General features: G+C 49.1%; 2 protein-coding genes across 14 annotated transcripts in view; both read left to right on the plus strand.

The window, feature by feature from the left end:
- Positions 1-88: 88 nt before the first annotated feature.
- On the plus strand, positions 89-12,048 carry NMB (neuromedin B). Of its 2 annotated transcripts, none has more exons than XM_034667841.1 (3): positions 89-9,232; positions 9,906-10,078; positions 11,771-12,048. In XM_034667841.1, exons 1-3 carry the CDS (start codon positions 9,076-9,078, stop codon positions 11,816-11,818), a joined length of 378 nt encoding a protein of 125 aa, XP_034523732.1. In that variant the 5' UTR covers positions 89-9,075; the 3' UTR covers positions 11,819-12,048. The 2 variants fall into 2 exon arrangements, with proteins under 2 accessions (XP_034523732.1, XP_034523731.1); XM_034667840.1 differs by having other exon boundaries at positions 11,776-12,048.
- Positions 12,049-12,880: 832 nt separating this feature from the next.
- WDR73 (WD repeat domain 73) overlaps positions 12,881-22,250 on the plus strand; it is a 33,711-nt gene continuing 24,341 nt past the window's right edge. For all 12 annotated transcript variants that reach the window (XR_004627667.1, XR_004627669.1, XR_004627670.1 and 9 more), the window contains exons 1-7: positions 12,881-12,996; positions 13,561-13,628; positions 13,956-14,044; positions 15,439-15,527; positions 16,162-16,226; positions 20,439-20,603; positions 20,693-21,052. Coding sequence is in view for 6 of the 12 variants with exons in the window: in XM_034667848.1 (XP_034523739.1) it covers positions 12,956-12,996; positions 13,561-13,628; positions 13,956-14,044; positions 15,439-15,527; positions 16,162-16,226; positions 20,439-20,603; positions 20,693-21,052 (877 nt within the window). In the remaining 6 variants the exon portion in view is untranslated. The remainder of the gene's footprint in view (positions 12,997-13,560; positions 13,629-13,955; positions 14,045-15,438; positions 15,528-16,161; positions 16,227-20,438; positions 20,604-20,692; positions 21,053-22,250) is intronic.

Consider the following 22,250-nt stretch of genomic DNA (forward strand, 5'->3'; position numbering starts at 1 on the left):
GTTCTTAGTGCCTTCGGGGGGAATAGAGGTTCTGATGTGAGCAGTCCTTCAGCGAAGATTGTCCTCATCCTAACAACTGGCTTCTGTTTGTTTGTTTGTTTGTTTGTTTTTGTTTTTGTGGGGCGAAAGTGGCCAGTGGCGTTCATAGGAAATCTCTTAGCCATAAAATTGATTCTTCACTAGGGTGTGACTCAGATGTGTAGAAACGCAGTTAGTGTTGCTGAAAGGTTCAGAAAACCTCACTGTGCTGTAAAGGCTCCTCCTTTTCTGCACTTGAGACACTCTCAGCCCTTTCTACACCATGGCAGTGTGTTTCAGCATCTGGAGGAAGCAGGAGAAAGGTGCTGGAGGGCGAATGTGCTGCTTGCTGTTTTAAAACTCTAATTTGCCTGAGCCTGTCCTCTTAAGTGCCTGGCTTCGCTTTTCTCCTGCAGACTTAGGGAAGGCAAGGTTTAAAGTAGTGAATGCAAAGCCCAGTTGCGTCTTTCTTCCTCTTATATTGAGGCAGTTAGGGAAATGGCCAGTGTAGGGTAGGCCAGTGGGTTTTAAGTACAAAATACTCTTAGTTCTTTCTGTTCTTTTCTTATATTAATGTGAAATCTGAAAGTAAGCAAATTTTCTGTGTTGCACTAAATGAGCAGTTTCTATTATTTGTTCAGCTGAAGTGGAGATCAGTCCACACTTTAATGCTAATGGAATCAGCATTAAAAGATGGAGACAGTTTACAACTAAGAACAATTAATCTTCTGGAAGCTCTCCCATATAGAGAATAGTGCCATCCGACATCCATTAACTAGGCTGTAGTCTTTACACTCTGGATGTGGGCTCTGAATGATCTCAGCCGAGTAGGAAACTTGGCACAGCAGGGCTAGCAAGTGCTTCTTTGAACCTGCCTGTGAGGCTTGGATTGTACTTAACATTTTCTCAGAGCCTCTGAGTGTGGACTTGGAGAACAGTCCCCTGTGCACAGAATGACAGAAAATTGCTGTTCTCTCCCCGTTTTCCCTCCTGATCACCTGCAGAGGATGGGGTGAACCTCTTGGCCTACCCGCCCTCGCTCTGTTTTTGCAGCAACCTTTCTGGGGCTGCTCTGTGCTGCCCGGTGTTGGGATCCTGGGGTTCTCTGTGAGCCTAGCTTGCCTGAATTGGACTTGTATCCTCAGCCATCCAGATTTCTCCTCCGTATATACTTAAAACATGAAATATTTTCCTCATTTGCATATTTTCATACCCAGTTTTGATTTTCCTCCTTTGCTGTATGCTCTCATTGGAAGCAACAGCTAATTTTTTCTGAGAAGTAATCAGATCAGAAGTATTTGAATTACTCTATTAGCCAAAAATAAAAATTATTTTGGGAGAGAGGTTTTACGTTGTCAGTTTTGTATTGTCTAGTGCAAAAGTCTAAGACTTAAGCTAGACAGTTTTTTATTAGTAAATGTAATGTGTTTTAAAAGCTCTCAGAGAACGTAAGACATGCTGGAGATGTTCAGTTTGGTGTTCTAATGGAATTACAAGCTCTCTGAGATTTGGCTGGGCCAGTGGGGAGTTGGGAGGGCTTGCCCACTGTGAGTGTCCGGGATCAAAGAAGATGAGGACTGATAAAACTTCAAGTGAGAATTTGATCATGGCATTGTCTCTGGGCTGTGACTCCTCCGCTGTCATCACTCCCAGTGAGTAAGTCTCTACGAGTTGCTTGCGAATGCCTGTCTCTGTGTTCCTGTCTCTGTGCTCCCTCTGAACACTTCTACTTTGTTGTCCTCTGTTTAAAATGAAGCTCAAGCAGTTGCTCCAGATTTCAGCTTTTCTTTGAAGGAGGATTCACCTAGATTTTTTCATTTTCCCACCATATTTAGTCACTTTCACAAGCCCTACATTTACCCCTGTCATTCCATTTCTCATGACCATCACCTGACTCCAGAAACAAAGTCAGTGATTCCCTTTGCTGGGGTGACTGTACGTCTCCGTTTCCCTGCAGCAGACCAGTCTGGGCCTATGAGATCAATTCCACTTGGTAATTAGTTTTAGCTCCCTGTTTACTTTAAGAAGTGTCTCTTTTTGGACCATATATGTTGTGTTGACCTTGTATTACCTACGTGGCAAGTTTGGACTTTGAATTCAGCCAGCATTAAGCACCTTGTGGTAAACTGCTATATCTTCACTTACATTATCTTACACTCTCATTGCTGCTTGTCTGAGTCTCACTTGCTGCACAGAGTAACTGTCCTTCCTCCGTCTGGAAGCCTTTGCAGCCTTATACTATTTGTGTACGTTTGTGGTGTGGCCTCAAGTTTCCCCACCCAATGGCAAGCCCCTCCTGGGCAGGGGCCCTGTTTTATAGACAGTATACTCTTGTCCCAGCAGCATCTTGTAGCATGAACTACATGTTCTGTATAATCATGCCCAGGAACAGAGGCAGTAACTTAGGGTGGCATTTTTTTTTTTTTTTAAGATTGTATTTATTTGAGAGAGAAAAAGAGAGCATGAGTGGTGGGGAGGGGCAGAGGAAGAAGCAGACTCCCTCCCACCTTGAGCAGGGAGCCTGACACGGGGCTCGATCCCAGGACCTCATGACCTGAGCTGAAGTCAGACACATAACCGACTGAGCTACCCAGGCACCCCAGTAACTTAGGGTAGCGTTATTGTTGAGCTGTTACTCTGGGGCAGAGCATATGAAGCATTAAAGTGAACTTGCCTGTTATTTAGTAAGTACATTATCTTGGTCTTGCCAAATTTGAATCTGAAAACTTTCTCTCCCTGTGGTTCCATTTAAACAGTGTGTTCCCTTTCTAGAATTTTTTGTGTTAATCCTGTTTTCTTCCTTTTTATGTGTGTCCTTGGACTCTCCCTGCCTTCTCTTTGTCAATGGGAGAAGTATTGGTGTTTGTCCATTTCCTTGGGGAGTCCCAGGTTTCTCCAAGAACTTAGGCTTAAAATAAAGGCTCTGTGGCCTGCTGGGTGGCTCAGTTGGCTAAGCGTCTGATTCGTGATTTTGGCTCAGGTCGTGATCTCAGGGTGGTGGGATCGAGGAGCCCCGCATCAGGCTCAGTGGGGAGTCTGCTGGAGATTCTCTCTCCCCTGCCCCTCCCCGACTTGCTGTCTCTCACTTTGTCTCTCTCTCAAATAAATAAATAAATAAATAGATATTTAAAAAAAGAATAAAGGCTCTGTGATCCTTAAGTGCATTTCTTAGTCATTTGCTTTAGTGTGTTACCAAGTCCATCTAGCCCCTAAGAACAATGTGTGGGGGCTATCTCAGCATCTGAGGGCACCCTTCTTACAATATTTATCACTCTGTTGAGCTTCTGGAATGATCCAGCTGATTCTGGCTGACCAAATACATTATCTACCTTCCTCAAGATGCTCCTTCAGTCGGGACGGCCTATTGTTTTCTGGCAGGTAGATCTTTGTTACTATTCTCCCTTACTAGAACTATAAGTAATATCAGATAGACTTTTAGAAATAAACCACAAATATGACCCTTTGCACACAAGTGTTGGTGAGTCTGGGTGTAGAAGGAATTCTGTGTAACGAAGAAATGTTGATTAAAGACTAGAGTATGCAGGAGTTACCAAAAAAAATAGTGAGGACCTTGCCTTCTAAGTGTCATGTAGCATCCTAGTCCCTCAGGACTTTTTTCAGCCTGAGCTCTCTGCAGAGCGCCCATTCTTGTCCCCTTGACATTGGCCTCGCTGTTCAGACATCTAGTTTCTGCTCATGCTGGTCGCTCTGCCTGGAGCACCTGCTCACTTCTGTACCTGCTGAAAGCTTTCTCATTCCGCAGACACTCTCTGAGCATCTACTCGGTGCCAGATTTTGGACTGGCCCCTGCGGTACAAGGATGAGTAAGGCCCAGAACTGCTAGGGACTCAGTGCCTTAACCAGGGCAACGTGCAAACAGTTTTTTTCCACACAGGGTGCTAGGTGGAGTGATAGATGCACAGGGAGCTCGAGAGAGGAGTGGTTTTATTCCCAACAAAGCTCTCGAGTGTGTAGCGCTTCCCACCCGGTGCTGTCAAGACTTTGCTCGTGACTCTTTAACGGCACCCTCAGAGCAGTCTCTCTGCTGTGGGTCCCATAGCCCGACCAGCTCCTTGAGGGCGTTAAGACAAGGCCAGCCTCTGGTTCATCCTTGTGATAGGGGACTTTGCCTATTTTAGATTTATTAATGAATAAATAAATAAATAAATTAATAAATAAATTGTTCCAGAAAGGATTTGGAGCAGCTCACAAAGATCCATCTAGTACTACGTGATAAGATATAAAATAATTGAAGAATCTAGGGTTGAAATAAGTGTGGGAAGAAAAAGGGATGAAGTCAGAGGGGAGGTTAGTGCCCACAAGGCACATCAAAAAATTTTGTCTGCCGGAGGAGATCTATAGTGTTGATTCTCAGCTCTTTAGGGGCTAATGTAAAGGGGGAAACAATCATTTCTATGCATAGAATGGGCATACATGGAATTAACAACAAGAACCTTTTGTTGATACCCAAGGACGAAGAAATTTCTCTCCTGGGACCTCATTGTAAGGGCACTGTGTGATGTCATGCAGTAATCTCTATATTAAGTAGCCTAGTGATTTTTGTAGAATTGTTTCAGAGAATGTTCTCTTAGTGTAGGTGTAGTTTGGCAGAGAGCTACCTCACAAACACCAGCTACCTATCTAATCAGTCAGGAACCTCCAAACACCTTTCCTGTAGAACAGTGGTCCTTTTTTTTTTTTTAATATTTTTTATTTATTCATCTGAGAGACGGAGCACAAGCAGTGGGGAGGGTCAGGGGAGAGGGAGAAGCAGACTCCCCGCTGAGCAGGGAGCCCGACACAGGGCTGTGTCCCAGGACCCTGGGATCATGACCCGAGCCGAAGGCAGATGCTTCACCGACTGAGCCACCCAGGCGCCCCCAGGACAGTGTTCCTTAGTCTTTCAAAACGCATTGCCTCTTTTAAGAAACCTGAAATCTCATACCTCTTCTCCATTCTCACAAACTCTCCCTCAGGTCTGTTGTCCCCAACTCCATCCTCACCAGCCAAGATTATTTTATCTTGCTTTTTTCTCATTTGTATTATAAAAACAAGTTATTTCTTTCTCATATATAGTTATTACATTGAATATGACTTTCAAACTATAAATCCCTATTCTACCAATCTTGGAAGTTTCTGGAACAGTTCCTCCTCTTGGTTAGGAATCATTTCTCTAGAACCCTTACTTTAACTGGCCAGTTTATTTAGATTGGTAAACTGGCTTCCAGCCTTACTTCAAGGAGTCTAGTTAAAAGAATTTGTACTCAGGCTTTATGTCAGGCAAGTGAGTAAATCACTAGCATGAGGCTTGATCAAAGCAGCCTGACAACTTACTTAAATGGAAAAAGAGGGGCTGCTATAGGATATTTTTATTTTCTCTCATTCAGTCTTCAAAATAAACTCCATTTTACAAAAGAGAAACCACAAGTTAAGAGATTTGCCCAGGATCTCCTGGCCCATGAATGGCACGGCCGCAACTCCCAGGTCTGTTGCTTTCCTCATGTCACAGTGTTGGGCATCATAACCCAGTCCTTGTACCTTTATAATATCTAATGAGACTCTTTGATTTGGCATAAATCCCACAACTGCACGGCCCTTGGGAATTCTTCCGAGACTCTAGGTGGTTCTTCTGTGGACTTGCTCAGATTAGCAAATCCATTAGAAGTACATTCTCAGGCAGATTTCCAAGCATTTAAACCTCTTTGGAGTTTAAAGAGTATTAATTTGAGTTACTGAATGTCCCCTGAAATACATGACTGTCCCACCCAAATAATTATGAATGCTGGGCCTGGGGCTCGTCTCTTTCTTTGGTTTTTTATAAGGTCCCTGAGCACCTGTGTCACTGAGCTGAGCAGTGGCTGCCTAGCTCCCTTAGCCCCTGGTGGGATTGTCATCACTTTCTCGTTAGATGTAGGTATTTTCTCTCTTTTTTTTTTTTTTTTGAAAATTGCCTTAAGAAATACTTTGTGTTTTGGCAGTTTCAGTTTCTGGTACATTTCCTAATTAATGGTGAATGTTCTGATTTTCTAGCTAATTCTTACGTGTTCCCTCTGACTTTGGGAAATTGTATCCTATATCCCTGACTCTTGAAGATTCTGCTGTTCTCCTGACTGTCCAGTCCTTTCCCATTCTGAAACAAAGGAGCAGGATCTGAGGTATCTCAGGATGTTTCTCTTCATCCTCCCGGCCCACGCAGGTGGAGATCTGCACTCAGAGGTTTGCCGGGGGAGTGATTTTATCCGATCCTTTTCTGAGCAGCTCTGCCTTTGTTTTCATTCCTTTTCACCAGGCTAATGTATGTCTAAATTTCTCCTTTTCGCTTCCTCTGTTGTCCTCTGCACCTTTCGTGTCTGTGAAGTCCACTCTGGTTTTCTCCATTTGTGTAGTTTCTCTGCAGCTAACTTGCTTTGTACTTGAATCAATTCATCTATAAAATGGGCATAATACTAGTCATTAGCACATCAGAATAGTGTTGGTGATCAAAGGAGATGCACGTAAGTACTTTTGGAAAACAGCAACAAAGATTCAGTTGTGAAAAGATGTTACTTAACAGTTGATTCCAATATGATGAAATATAGTGAACAGTAATACACGTGTCCTTTATTTCAAGCAGTCTTTGATTAAAAACCGTGGTGCAGTTCAAATGTTTTGTTGCTGTTGGTTATAGCAAGAGTTGCTGTGTCTCTTTCACCCCTTAATCATTTCTAGAATTGTCTTGTGGCACTTGTGTAGGTTTCCTGTGGCTATCCTTGAAGGGCCCAGTGTGAGCACTGACGAGCTTCCCTGTGGGCCTCCGCCGCACTCACTGCCAGTCTTCCCAGTGGGTTGGAGGCCCTTAGACTTCCCTTGCCCTCACAGTACACTTGGGGAACGGGCAGTGGGCCACTGAGGTCCTCACTCTGACCTCAGAGCCTGGCATACTCCCTGGGACATGGAGCTTGGAAGTGCTCTCTTGGGCCAGCCACCCTCTCTGTTGGGCCTATTGCTTCTCATTCCCGGGACGGTGTTTCATAGCAACTATGGAGCTGCTGCTCTGCTTCTTTTTCCAGGGTCCTCGGAGGCCCCTTGCTTGCTGTGCTAGCCTGACAGATGAAATGATGTCACTGGGAGCACCTCAGGTCAGTCTTGGAGCTGTGGTTGGAGCTGTGAACGCAGGCTGTGACAGGAGGCTTGGCTGGAGTATCAATGAACTGGTCAGAGCAGTACCCAGAGTCCCAGGGTCCCCTGCAGAAGTGAGGGCAAACACTAAATTCAGCGCCTGCTCCCTTTCTCCCCTGAGAAATCTAAACCAACTTGACGTTTGCACTTGGCGATGGTAAAACGGGAGTGGGTGTGGTTTAGGGAAATAGCATCTGCCCTCCATGACTTTGAGGGCCTGATAGAGTGGTCCAAACAGACCCGAAGTCTGATTCTAGTGTGACGTCTGGGTGAGTGACACGACCTCTGAGCCTGTTTCCAGTTATAAAATGAGAGATAAACCTACCAAATAAGGTTCCTTCAAGCACTGAAGTGAAACAGCACTCAGTACCAGCTCCCATGTGTTCCCACTAATTTCTACGTCTGTGGGCCAGAGGAGAGGAAGGGGGTCACAAAGGGAATGGTTATTATGGGAAGGTGATAAGAGCTATATTTGTATACCACGGCTGAGCAGTGACAGGAATGCAGAGAGGTGTAAATGCCAGGGTAGGGGATGAGAAGCAAGGAGACTGGGGAAAAAGTCAGGGCCAGAAATGGAGTGTCCCTGTCCTGTGTGTCATGTTCCTGGGAACTCAGCATGACATCCAGCCTCTGAACTATACTTCCCCTTTTAGATCAGTGATCCACAGAGCTAGCTGGCCTTGCTGAACTAGGTACGTGCAAGGGCAATACCAAGTACCATTATTGAGCCAGACTGGGGAGTAGGCTCTGTCATAGCCGCACTGTGCAGTGTTTCAGGGCAGAGCCCAGAATTGGGGGTTTGGTCTGCACCCCACTCCTCCATCGTTCACTCCTTTGGCACTCTGTTTCTCCAGTGAAATGGTGAACTCCCTTGGCAGCAGGGAATGATCTTTTGTCTCCCCTCCTCCTGTGCCTAGCGTGGTGCTCCTGAACATGGGTGTTTAGTAAACATTTAAGGAAAAATAAATGTATTATTCTGGAGCACAGTGTTTTACTCATTAAGTGATGGCACTGACCCAAAAGTTCTTTCCAAGACAAGTATGGACTTGGGAGGGGGTGAGTGCTGGGTGTGAGAGGCCAGTCCTATAGGACTGCTCCTTCCTGCCACAAAATAATTGTGCTAAAAAAAAAGTAAAGTCATTACAAATAGGGCAACATGGGTATTACTCTTTTACAGTTGAAGAAAGTGAGGTTCAACAAGGTCACACAGTTTATATATGAATTCCTGGTCCAGTGCTCTTTCCACTTCCCTGACCCAGAGATCTGCCTCCTGCCCAAATGATAGGCCAGGCTCCCCGCAATACAGCATCCATTCTTGGGGTGAGGGGTGCTCACTGTCTTCACCATCATTCTGCATTGCCAGCCCGAGCACCTGCTGTGGTTTCTACACCACCTGGGGAGTGCTGGCAGTGAGAGGGCAGAGAGCAGGGTGAACACGGTCACATTCCCTAAGAGGGAGGGGCTGGCAAGCGTTTTATGGCTCGCCTCGTAACTGGCACTTTGCTGGGCACTATAGCGCCAGTGTTCTCGTCCCCACTTTTACTCTTATAAAGAGAGGTTATGAGGCTAAGTAACCACTCGTGGGCTGAAAGCCAGTGGGAGCAGCGAGGCTTTGCCCCAAGTCAGGATCCTCCGCTGGAGGTTGGTGCGCACAGAAGCTAACGCGCTGCGGAAGCGGTGCCCAAGCCGGCGCAGGAGCTCAAGCGCTCGGCGATGAGAGTCCTGCGGGGCGGGGCGTCCCGTGGGGGCGGGGCCGGGCGGCGGCGAGCGCGCCAGGGGCGGGCGCCCCGGGACAGGCTCCGCCCCCCAGGGGCGAGGGCTTAAAAGGATGGAAGGAGGGGACTCCGGCTCCAGCGGCTGCGAAGCGCGCGGGGTTGGAGCATCGGCGAGGGTACAGCCATGGCCCTGCGGGCGGGGGGCGGTCGGCTGCTCGGCGGACTCCTGCTCTTCGCTCTGCTCGCTGCGGGCGCCGCGCCGCTCAGCTGGGATCCCCCAGAGCCCCGCGGCCGGGCCATCAAGATCCGAGTGCACCCGCGGGGCAACCTGTGGGCCACCGGTAAGTCTCCGGGGCCCCGGCAAGCGCCCCTCACCCTGCTCTGATTGCATTTTCCTTCTCAGGACGTTCCTCAGCCACGGACACTCGTGTCCGCGCTGGTGAGGACCCTGGGACTCGCCTAATTTAACAGATGGGAAACTTGAGACCCAGGCAGTTCAGTGACTTGGCTAAGATCACTCAGCCAGTTAAAGCAGAGCTTGGCTAAGATCACTCAGCCAGTTAGAGCAGAGCTGGGGCTGGATCCTAGTCTGCCTGCCAGCCGGTTCCCCTTGCCTTAGGCAAGAGTCTACTGAATCTTCTAACCTATGGTGTGTCTTCTCTTTGCACCTCCACCCTCCAGACACCTCTTCATTCTCCGCTTTCCTCCTTGCCCTTGCCTGTCCCTCCTGTAAGCAGGCAGCACAACTGGCAGAGTTTCTTCCTGGCCATGTGCCTTCTGCCCTCCTTCCAGCTGTGCCATCCTCTCCACCATCTCTACCTGTTCAGGAAAAGCCGAGGTACTGGCTTTGCCACACCCCAGGGGTATTTGTGTCTCCTTGGCGAGGAGGAGGAGGAAGACTGACCGTGGATCTTCTTGTCATGAGAACTGAAAGTTGGAAGAGATGGGGAACTTTCCCACTGGGATAGGATCCTCGCTTCCCAAATTCTTTGTGCCTGAGCACCTCCTTTCTAGGTCACTTCATGGGCAAGAAGAGTCTGGAAACCCCCAGCCCATTCCTCCTGGGGACAGCTCCCCACATCTCCCTGAGGGACCAGAGACTGCAGCTGAGTCATGATCTGCCCAGGATCCTCCTGCTAAAGAAAGTTCTGGGCATGAGCCTTAGCGGCCCAGCACCTCACCCCCAGGTGAGCCAAGCTCCTACCTCAGGCCCAGGAGAGGCCCAGCCAGGGCTGCCCCTAGTTCCAGCATTGGTAATCAGGTGTGATGCGCCCCTCCCCAGGTGTGATGGGCCCCAGAAAGCCAGGGATTCCAGGCTCTCCTTGTGATCCAGAGTCAAAGGGAGAAGACTTCAAAGAAAGGAAGCTGACCTTCCCAGCAAACCTCACAGAGCAAAAAGTAGGAAAGAAGTTTCCCCTCACCTAGTCCCTAGTCTGAAGTCACAGCCTAGAATTAATTAGCCAGCCTCTTGACGCAGGACCTCCCCCCACCCCAGACTTGCCCCATCCCAGCTGTCCACCTTTGCTGTGCCTTGTTCGTACTTGTGGCTACAGTTGGGACCCTGAGGCCCAGAAAGGAGAAGAGTCAGCATCCAAGGGGGGATCCAGACCTTGTTCAACTTGACCAGTGCTCTTCCCAGTCGCTCATGTGCCTAAGTGACCCTCAGTGCAGGGTTTCTCAACCTCAGCACTCCTGACATTATGGGCTGGATAATTTTTCGTTGCAGGGGCTGCCCTGTGCATTGGAGGAAGTTTAGTAGTATCCCTTGTCTCTACCCACTGGAGCATCATCCCCCCAGCCTGTTTGTGACAACCACAAAAAAATGCCTCCAGACATTGCCAGAGCTCTTCTTATGAGGGGAAAGGGGCGGGAGCCAAAATTATCCCTGGTTGTAAATCACGGACCTACGACATTCAAGACCCCAAAGCTAGAGCCAAGCCAGCTTTAGTCTCTAGCCTGGTAGAAGGGCAGCTCCTCCATTCCCTGCTCCTGGTGCTGTCCCCACCCCACTCCACCTTCCCTCGTTCTTTGTTATTGTGCCCAGAATGCACAGTAGTGTGGTAGAATGTGGGTTTCCATGACAGCAACCTAGCTATTTAGTGCTGTGTGACCTTAAAGGCCTCATCTTCCTCATTTATATAATGGGGATGATAGTGGATAGCGCCCATTTGTAGTAAATGAGACCATTTGTGTCACACGCTCAGTGTGATCCCTGGCACGTAGAAAGCACTTAGTACACAGGAGTTCTTACCAGTCTGTGAGCTCCCTGGGAGCACCTGTCACAGACTCACCTTCATATCCTCCACTGCGCCTAGCATATAGTGCATACATTTTGAAAGAAGGGAGGGGCATTTCCTGGAGTGGGTCCAACTCCAGCCCCAGTCAACTTCCCTGGCCCTCCTCATGCAGAGAACCACCACGCCCTGGGGACATCAGGTGTAAGGGCCAGGAGCTTGGGCTGGCTGAGTCTGAAGGGAGATGATGTCACCTCTGGGGCTGTTGGTCTTGAAGGCCTAAGGCATGCAGACCAACTAGCAAACCTCAGAGGAAGCAGTACCTAGCGCTGGGGGATGGGGCTTCAGAAGTGAGGACTGGGGCAGACCTGGGAGCAGGGGAGTGAAAACACTGACGCTGGCCCAGGGCCAGGCACATCTGTGGACTTCACTTCCATGATCTCCTTGACTGTCATGACCACTCTGAGAAAACCACTGCCCCGACCCCTCCCAGGCCCTTCTTCAGGGAGAAAATTGCTAGGGGGGCCTGCCAAAGCTAAGAGGTGGGCCTTGCCTACCTCTGTGGATGCCCAGCACTTAGGAATGGCAGGATGCCCCTATCATGTGCCCCCTCTGCCCAGGTCAGTTCTGTGTGTTCCCCTTCAGAACAGGAGGCTGCTGGTGCAGATGCTGCAGAAGGGATGCCCCTACTGAGGAAGAGACGCCGACGTGACTTAGACTGCGCCCACCCAGGGAAGGTGCTGAGCGGGGCCCTGGCGGTGGTCCCATCTGGATGTGAAACCCAGGCTCAAATGTCTGTTACTCCGTTACTGTGATTTCTGGTTGTGTCTCCAGGAATATTGCCCACATAGACACACATTATGTCCCTGCTGTATTTCTTGCTTCCGTGTTGAAGTTGTGAATAAAACCCTGCTCTTTATGTAGAATGTCTGGGCCTCTCCTTCCAGCCACGTTTGAGGGCACGGGAGGGAAAGGGGGCTGGCGGGCGGCATGTTCAGTGAGATAGAGCTGGCTCCAAAGAGCCAAGAAAACTTAAGGACACCAGTCTACTCAGGACTCCTATTCAGTCGCTCATTCAGCAAGCAGGTACTCAGTGCCTGTTGTATATGCCAGGTCCTGTGCCAGGTGCTGGGTTCTTATTCTCGCCTCTGCCACCTACTGGCACAGCCAAGCCTCCACTACCAGATGGGGTTTTGCTTACCCCGTTCCATTTCATCCCCCTGCCAAGCTTTGAGGGGAGTGCCCAGGGCATACAAGAGAGTGAGCCGAGCTAGGATCCAGACCTCGCTGTCTGCTTACTCTCTTCTCTGGCCTTGGGTAGGGGTGACAGATTCAGCAAATAAAAATACAGGACACTCAGTTAAATTCTCATTTCATAAAACGAATAATTTTTTCATCTGAGATGTCCTAAGTATTGCATGGACATACTTATAGGAAAAAATTATTCATTAGTTTACCCAAAATTGGAATGTAACTGAGCATCCTGTATTTTATCTGTCCTTGACCCTGTGATCTGCAAATATTCGGTAGTGAAACGGGCGGGTATTTGGTCCCTGAGGCCCCTCCCGGAACTGACATCCTGGGAACCCCTGATTTTAGGTCATTTTCCCCGGAGCTTTTGCCGGGAGAATCCCGGACCCAGCCCGGCGAGGGCACCGCGCGTTGGTGACCGCGCTGAGGCACTTCTCGGCCCCGCCCCTTGGCGTGGGACCACGCCCCCCAGCCAGAGCTGGCCGCGCCCACTCCTCGCGAGAGGGCTGCGCCTGCCGAGGAAGGTTCTCAGAGGCGGAAGTAGGGCGGCGGAAGTGGGGTTCCGGAAGCGGCGTTGCCATGGAGCCCGAGGAGGACTGGCTCGTGGAATCCTTGCGCTTGTAAATCCTGTGGGCCCTGGGCCCTGGGTCCTGGGCCTGGAGCTGGCGGGGCGGGCGAACAGGCGCAGGGTGTAGCGCGCAGGGAAGCCCGGTGCGGGCTGAGCCGGCCTGGCCGCGGGGTGGGCCCGGCACCGAGGACTCCGGCTGGAAGTGGGCTCCGGCATTTGGGAAGGGGTACCTACCTCCCCGTGTGCGCAGTTTGTGTGCGGTGCCAGGAAGAGCGGCGGTCGTGGAGGATAATAATCACTCAGGTGACCCGTTATTTTGCGCCAGCCTGAGTGAAACCCTGAGCAGATTATCTCAGTGATTCCCCACATCAGCCTTGGGAAATGCGGGTGCTTTGGGAGTCCCATTTTACAGCTGAGGACCGACTCTCAGGGATAGCTATGACCGGCCTGGCCCCAGCCATACGGGGCTATAGTGTGCAACAAGAGCTGTTCCCAGGTCTGCTTTGCTCCAGAGCCTGGACCCCGCCTACCGAACCATTCTGCCGTGCTGCCGTTTCAGAGTTTTAACAGCTGTAGAGAGCTATGCACCGTGTGACATTGTGTCTTTATCATGCAGGTACCAAGATTTCCATGCATTCGACCTTTCAGGAGCCACTCGAGTCCTTGAATGGATTGGTGACAAAGGTAATCTGCCCTGCCTGGCCCTGAAGGAGATAGACTTTCAATCCTCAGGCTGGACTTCTTCATGCCAGCTCAGCCGGAAGGGACCCAACCCACACTTCTGGGAGTCTGAGGCCCCCTCCTCTTGGTCTTGTAGCAATTTCCACCCTGTCAGCACTTAACATTCCTCCCAGTAAGATCTAGATCCTTTCCATTCCCCAACACAAGCCTGCATACCAATGGTGAAGGAATTTATCTTTGCTTTGGAGGTTTTGGTGAGATTTCTAGACCCAGCCTCGGTCCAGGATCTTTCTAGCAGTTTGTCACAGCTACTTCTGCTTCTTTTTCCAGGAGTCTTTGTTGCTGGCTATGAAAGCCTGAAAAAAAATGAGATTCTTCATCTGATATTACCTCTCAGACTTTCTGTAAAAGAAAACCAGGTAACTTGAAATATAAACGCTGAGTATTTGTCTCTACTTTTTATCCATTTATTAAACCTTTAGAGAGTGCCTCTGTCTGCTAGGTATTGTCCTGGATACTAGACAGAGAGAGGGACAAGCACTGATCCTGCTCTGCATGTCTCACGGGGAGGCAGGGATGCACAGAGATAAGTGCTACAAGATGTCTGAGGTTTACAGAGGGCTCCTAGAGGAAGTGGCCAGTTTTACTTAATCAAAAATAGATTTTGGCTTAGGGAGCCATTAGGGTATAGAGGGTGGTTGAAGCCCTTAGAATGGTTAAGATCACCTAAGATGACAGTGTCACATATAAGGAATAGAAGCAGACGATGTCTAAAGACCAAACCTTAGGGAGTTTATTTCAGGAATGGTTAGAGGAAGATGGACTCACAACAAACGCTAAGAAGGAACAGTCTGTGAAGCAGGAGTCTCAGAAAAGGGCAGCATCTCAGAAGCCAAGAAAAGAAAACGTGAAGAAGAAAAGAGTGGGTAGCTACGTGATGTTGCTGTAAAATCACTCAGACTTGTCTGAAGACAGCCTGGCCTTTGTTGCCTTTGGGGGGATTTTCCTGCCTAGTGCTCTTGATCTCCCGGATCCCCACCACTCAAGCTTGAGCCAGGAGCTCACTCACCCAGACTGAGCCTTGAGAAGATACTTTATTTATCTCCTATCTCACCTGGCCTTTCCTCTTTTTTCTTGCGGCTACCTCCTTTCCCTCTGTTGCCAGTTCCTCACATGGAAAGAGTGGAGTCTAGTGGCTCAGAGCGTGAACTTTGGTTAGACAGACTTGGGTTCAGATCCACAGCATAATCCCTGTGTGACCTTGGAAAAGGTGCTTAAGTTCCCTGTGCCTTTGTTTTGTCACTCTAGGAGTCATTACAGTATATACGTGACAGGGTGGTGTAAGAATTCAGTGTGATAAAGTAGATAAAGCACTGAACACAGCGCCTGACACAGCGGACACTGGATAATTGGTGGTTGTTACATTTTTATTGCTAGGAGAACCCACCTGACTTCCAGTGGGAGGTGGGGGAGGAATGGGGGATGGGTTAGTTGACTGATAGGTTCCAGCTGTCTCCAATGAAGCTATGAAGCTTCTGTGACTCCTCTAAGAAGGCCTGGAGTGTAACACTTGTACTCTAGTGAAAGGACCCGGGGAAAGGTTCGGAGAAGGGTTTTGGATGTGCAGGAAGGAAGGGAAGCTGTCTGTGTAGGTAGCTGAGACCACTGTTCACAAGGGTTGCGCACTGAGGCCCGGCAGGGAGAAGCATCTGTTGCAGCCAAGGGGCCTTCATGCTGGCGTCTGACCTAGAACTCGTCGGAAATGTTCCTTTGGAAAGCAGGCTCTCTGATGGGCCACCCCTTTGTATTTTAGGGCTTATGCCCAGAAAGAGATTTCAAGGTGTGCCACGGAGGGTTTTCAGACACATCTGTCTTCGATCTGAAGCACGTGCCAGACACCAGGTATGGTCAGCTCTGTGACCCAGACCTTCCATTCTGGGTGGAGTAGCTGGAGCTGTCAGGGGTATCCTGCCTCTTTATCACCACCTCTGCCCCTACCCCCTCAACACGCAGGCACCCCCCCCCCCAGATTTGGAATAAAAAAACAAAAAAAACCCTCATTGTTTGGTAGTTTGATGGTCCCTCACAGACGACAGACCTTTGGACTAGTGTAACCCCCAGATCGCTGGAGTTGTTCTGAGGAGTATAGAGTAGAAGGATGCCCTTAGTTTCTCAAAGAACTGGTGGTGGGTAGTGGGGACCAGTAGCCCCGGTTGGCAGAGGCTGAGAGTGTCCGGGTGAGGGTTGTGTGTCCAGGCTTCACGCTGTGTCCTCGCTAGGATGCATCGTGCCCCGTGGAAGCCTGGGCTCAGTCCCGTGAGCCTCCCTGAGCTCTGCAGGTCCCTCAGGTGGAGGGAGCCTGCTCCTCCTCCATGAAATGAGCGTGACCGGTCTCGATGATCTCTTCCTGCAGGAAGCTTCCCAGTATGGGGAGTGGAGGGATCCCAAGCTGAGTGGGCTGGGAAGGGAAAAGGCCGGGGGGTATGTGGGTGAGCTCCCCGCTCTCTGGACTGATATTCCTGTCTGTTATGAATAGGTTGCTGGTCACTACTGGTCTTCCGGGTTCTTACCTGCATGTGTGGCAGGTCACAGAGGACAGTGGTGAGTGAATTTGACTTGGTGGAGCGGGGTTGTGGGAAAGCCCAATACCCATACACCCCTGCCCCCTCATCTAAGCCAGTTAAGGAGTAGTCACAGGGCCAGGTGGGAATTAGAATGCAGTACCTACTGTAAAGTGGGCAGAGATGAGTTAGCAACCGCGGCATGGCGTTCAGCTCCCGGGTGGAGCTTCCTGTGCCTTCAGGAATTCCCTTCACCCACCCAGTCACAGGCGGAGCTCCTGCCCTACTCCGTGCCTCTCCCCCGGGCAGGGGCATAGCTAGGGCAGAGCTAGGGCACCCAGGTGAGCTCATCTCGGGGAGGAGGCGGTGGCAAAGAGGTCACCTCACTTTTCAGGCATGCTGGTCTCAGGGCTGGAAAATAATGAGGGAGCAAGAGGCTCAGCCTACCAGTCTCCCTCTTCATGAAGTCACTCTACTCCGTAAGGGGGAACGGGAGAAGGAGCAGGGGGTGTTAATCCTGTTCCCTTCGGGAGGGAAGGGACGTTCGTTCATGCGGAATAGCCTTCCCTCCAGCAGTGGGTTTGCGGGTTCCCTTGCCAGGCAGGCACCAAGAGCGGGCAGCCCTGATCCAGCCCCTTCCATCCCTCCTTCAGTTAGGGCATTGTTGGCCAGAATGCAGGTGTGCCTCAGAGGCACAGGCCACCACTCTGGGAACTGCCCCTCTGCTTGTGGGATCCTCCGCCCCGGTCCCCACACCGCCTCACTCGGATGCCTCCAAGGACCCGGCTGGCAGCTGCCAGCTTCTCCCCAGGCCTCACTGGTCCAGAGAGGCAGTTCTTGTGCTCGTTGGCTTTGCAAGATCACTGACTCAAAGGGCTTTCCTCTTGTTTCTTCTTCGTCAGTTGTCTAATGCTGCAGCATACATTTTGTATCATTGACTTGTAGTTATGATTGTTGATTTTTTTATAATTTTATTGAAATTCACACATTTTATGTGTACAGTTGAGTGATTTCTAGTACATTTAACAAGTTGTGCAGCCATCACTGTAAGCCAGTTTGAGAACATTTTCATAACCCCGGTAAGATCTGTTGTGCCCTTTCCCGTTCCTCCCCATGCCTGCACCCTGCCCCACTAATCTCCTTTCTGTCTCTGTAATAGATTGCCTCTTGTGAACATTTCCTGTCATACAGTGTGTGGTCTCTTGTATGTGGCTTCTTTCACTCGGCATAACACTTCGAGGTCTGCCCTGTCGTACCATGAGAGGGCATCTGGTTCCCCAGGCACGGTCAGGGTGCATCACTAGTTCCTTCGTGTGGCTAAATAATATTCCACTGTGTGGACACACTGCATTTGCCTCTCCTTTCACCGGCTGATGGGCCTGACTTCTGGCTCTTATCGTGCACAAGTCTTAGTGGGGACATATGTTTTCATTTCCCTCGGATAGACACTTAGGAGTGAAATTGCTGGGTCATATGGTAAATTTATGTTGGATTTTTTTTTTTTTTTTAAGAAATTTCCAAACTTCCAGACTGGCTTCATTATTTACATTCCCACCAACAATGTATGAGGGTTTCTATTTTCCCACAGTCCTCATCAACATTTATTAAAGCATCCTAATGAGCGTGAAATTGTTTCTCATTGTGCTTTTCATTTACATCTTTTTAATAACTAATGATATTGAGCATCTTTCCTGTGCTTATTAGCCATTCATAGATCTTCAGTGAAATGCCTCTGCAGATCTTCGTGAGAGAGTTTGTTGTTTTTTCCCACCCCCGCAGGCTGAGGCAGCATGCCATCCCAGGCCCTATGATGTTCTGCTTTCACTGTACATTTAGTAGATACTTGTTCAGATTAATCGATAATCTGTACTACATGGTAACAGTAATATTAACAAGCATATTGTACTCCAGGCACTGTACCAAGGACTTTCCATGCTTGATCTCATTAAATTCTCAGGAGTCTGAGAACAGACTGTCCCAGAGAGGCTAGGTTGTTGAAAGACACAAAGATAGTAGCACGACTTAGACGCGAGTCTGGTCCGACTTCAGGGTCTCCTCGGAACCACGTCTGCTGGTAGCTGTAGTTAGACGATGATAAGTGATCTCAGTGCACGTGAAGGCTGTTTACTGAGCAGCAGCGTGGTCTGGGCCTCCATTTTGCTTAGAACTGGTTCCTGGAGGCAGATGATAGGGAACATTATGGGCTGGCTCAGTCGGCAGAGCATGGGACTCCTGATGCTGGCGTTGGGAGTTTGAGCCCCATATTGGGTGTGGAGCCTACTTTAAAAGAAAAAGGGAACATTTACGATTATTATTAGTACTGTGATTTGTAGCAGCAGCTAATATCTCATTCAGTCGCAAATACTCACTGTGCGCTTCTGATGTGTCAGGCAATGAGCAAGGTTCGGGGATTACAGCAGCCAGCAGAAACACAGACGCTCCTTTTTTCTTGGTGCTTATATTTGATCACATATTTTGCCCGTTTTTTGATTGACTTTTTCATCTTTAAGAGTCCTCTATACATTCTAGATTTGTCCTATATGTGTTTATTTTATCTTATTTAAATTCAATTAATTGACATACAGTATATTATTAGTTTCAGAGGTAGAGTTCAGGGATTCATCAATTGCATATAATACGCAGTGCTCATTACACACATGCCCTCCTCAGTGCCCATCCCTCAGGTACCCCATCCCCCAACCCCCTCCCCTCCAGCAACCCTCAGTTTGTTTCCTAGAATTAAAAGTCTCTTATGGTTTGTCTCCCTCTGGATTTTGTCTTGTTTTATTTTGCCCTCCCTTCCTCTATGATCCTCTGTTTGTTTCTTAAATTCCGCATATGAGTGAAATCATCCGATAATTATCTTTCTCTGATTGACTTATTTCACTTAGCATAATACCCTCTAGTTCCATCCATGTCATTAGAAATGGTAAGATTACATTTTTTTGATGGCTGAGTAATATTCCATTTATATATATATACCACATCTTCTTTATCCATTCATGTGTCGATGGACATCTGGGCTCTTTCCATAGTTTGGCTATTGTGGCCATTGCTTCTATGAACATTGGGGTGCAGGTGCCCCTTCAGATCACTATGTCTGTATCCTTTGGGTAAATACCCAGTAGTGCAATTACTGGGTCATAGAGTAGCTCTATTTTTAATCCTATATGTGTTTTGCTAATATTTTTACAGTCTGTTACTGTCTTTTCGTTTTCTTAATAGTGTTTTTTGAAGCATAAAAGTTCTACATTTTGGTGAGGTCCAGTTTGTCAGTGTTTTCTCATAAGAACTATACTCTTGGTGTCATATTTAAGAAATCTTTACCTAACCCACAGATTTTTCCCCTATGCTTTGTTTTCTTTTTTCCCCCCAAAGTTTTATTGTTTTCATGCCAGCATTTAAGCCTGTGATATCTTTAGAGTTACCCTTTGTGTGCAGTGTGAAGTCACCTTTTTGCATGTAAATATCCAGTTGTCTCAGCACCATTTTCAGAGAGCCTGACCTTTCTCCATTGATGTGCCTTGGTACCTTTTTTGAAAGATGGTTGCTTGGAGCAAGAAAATATAAAATGGAAATATGCATCTCCCATTAAGTAGTTTGTACAGCAAACCACTTGTTCCGAGCTGTGCTCTAAACGGCTGCCACTAAGAGAAGCCTCCCGTGTAGAACGCAGAGGTGAGAACCAAGCAGGCTGAGCACATGCACCAAAACTGGATCCGTCTTGAGGTCAGGCGTGTCTTTCCTCCGTTCGGTGCAACAGCGACGTGGACCCTGCTGCCCAGTTTCCATTTGGAGACTTTGGCGTCGTGACCTTTTCCTGCTAGGCGTCCACAGATGGCTTGAGGTCCTGGAACACGTGTTTGAACAAATACTATTAGTTCATGAACTCTGTACCTGTTATTTTCACTTAAGGTGTAAGTGACATCCTCGGGGCGTTCTTTGCTTTTTTCTATCTTTATTTGTTCTTTGCGAAACTATAAGAAGCCAGAACTGCTTTTGGGGTTTTGAGATGCCTGCTATGATTCATCACCTCCCATTTGCAAAACTGTAAGACAAATTGCTTCTGACAGTTTCAGAAATGTGAACATAATCCAGAATGTTTATGTCTCACGTCCTCTCTTGCCAGCTGTCAGCCCCCTTTCTTCCTTGACCTAAATGTACGAGGGAAAGCTGCTGGCTGACCTTCACCTCGTGATGTTTCAGGGCTTCATCAGCATTCCAGATTTCAGCCTCTTGTGCTTTCCTCCAGATGTCATTCAGGCTGTCAGCAGCATTGCCGTGCAGGAGAAGGAGGGCGGTCTCTGGCCCAGGGTGGCCATCTTCTCTTCGATGGCACCCGGAGTCCTCCACGGGGTGAGGCTCAGCAGTCTGAACGTCGTGGATCTGGAATCACAGAAGACCACGTACACCTCAGGTACCGCAGCCGGTCAGCCCTTGCAGCCGTGCGACCGGCCAGACTCCTGTGACTCCAGCAGCTTTTCTGTGTCACCCTCTGTGTTGCAGGGGTCAGCGACAGTGAGGAGCTGAGTAGCCTACAGGTCCTGGACGCAGACACTTTTGCCTTCTGCTGCACCTCTGGCCGGCTGGGGCTCGTTGACATCCGCCAGAAGTGGGCGCCATCAGAGAATCTCAGCCCCTGCCCTGGAGCTGCTGGCGGGAGGTGGTGTGCTGACGTGGGGGGCCGGGGCCCTGGGCCCAGCATTGCCAGCCTTGGCTCCAACGGGCAGCTCTGCCTTCTTGATCCCCGGGACCTCGGCCATCCTGTGAGCTCCATCCAGTGCTCAGTGTCTGCACCCAGCCCTGACCCAGAGCTGCTGCGAGTGACTTGGGCTCCAGGCCTGGACGGCTGCTTGGCCATTTCAGGTACAGCTGAACAGCATTTTGGGTCTGTTACTTGATCTCTCTCCCAGGGGACTATGGGAGCCTGCAGCCCCATGATACATCTGGCCCCAGAAGTGAAAGTCGCTCTCGGAGAAGCTCCAGATCAACTCCCTCCAGGTTCTTCCACGGCAGGCCCTTCCCGGTTCTAGCTACTAAATTTTCACCTTGGTAGCAGGCCTTTCCTACCTGAGCAGGAATGCAGTGCTGAGGTTGGTCGAGAGGCCTGTAGCTAGTGGGGCTCTAGGACGGTCACCGAGCTGTACCAGGAAGAGGTGAGAGGATCACAAAAATGCTTCTTGGTCTGCTTGCTTTTCGAATTCTAGCAAGCTGCTAGGTCAGCAGGCTCCTGGGTCTGGCACAGCAGTTTCTAGCTGAAGGAGGGTATCTAATAATGAGGGCATCCAGAAGTCAATGGGAAGGACCCATGGAAGGGGAGAGGTTGGAAGAATAGTCGAGAGTAAGAAAAGATCATTGAAAATGGCAGGATCCAAAAAGAGCAGGAGAAAAGAATCAAGCTTGGTGGAGGAACTGTCTCTTTGGTAGCAAGAAGACAACAGGACAGAGTGTGGGTGTAGCCAGGTCGTGGGGGGACATGCGGGTGCCCCTCTGTAAGGGCTTCTGTTTCCCCCATCAAGCAGGGGGCAAGACCATCTGCTGAGAGGGATCCAGATGCAGAGGGATTAGAATTTGAGGCAAGTGGAAAAGTTTTGAGTCTCTTATGCCTCAGTTTCCCAAGGAAAATAATAGTACCTATTTCATGCATTTGGATTAAAAGAATGCCTGTCCAGGATTGGCCTTAGGCCTGGCATGTAACAGATGAACAGCGGAAGTACACCGTCACCTGCTCAGTGGAGTCGACAGCTGCCGACATCGAGGGCAGAGCTCACGTGCCCTTCAGCTGGCTTTACGCATCTTTTTTCTTTTTTAGGTAATTGCCACCTAATATGGGGCTCAGCTCCATGACCCCAAGATCAAGAGTCAGATGCTGTACAGGCTGAGCCAGCCAGGCGCCCCTGGCCTTAAGCATCTTGTTATTATTTGATTTCTCATTCTATAGCCTGTTTTGGTACCAGAGAGCAAACTATAAAAATTACTTCAGGGATGCCTGGCTGACTCAGTTGGAGTGTGGACTCTTGATCTCAGGGTCGTGAGTTCAAGCCCCTTGTTGGGCATAGAGATA

Source organism: Ailuropoda melanoleuca, chromosome 9 (genome assembly GCF_002007445.2).
Source record: "Ailuropoda melanoleuca isolate Jingjing chromosome 9, ASM200744v2, whole genome shotgun sequence".
NCBI classification, from domain to species: Eukaryota; Metazoa; Chordata; class Mammalia; order Carnivora; family Ursidae; genus Ailuropoda; species Ailuropoda melanoleuca.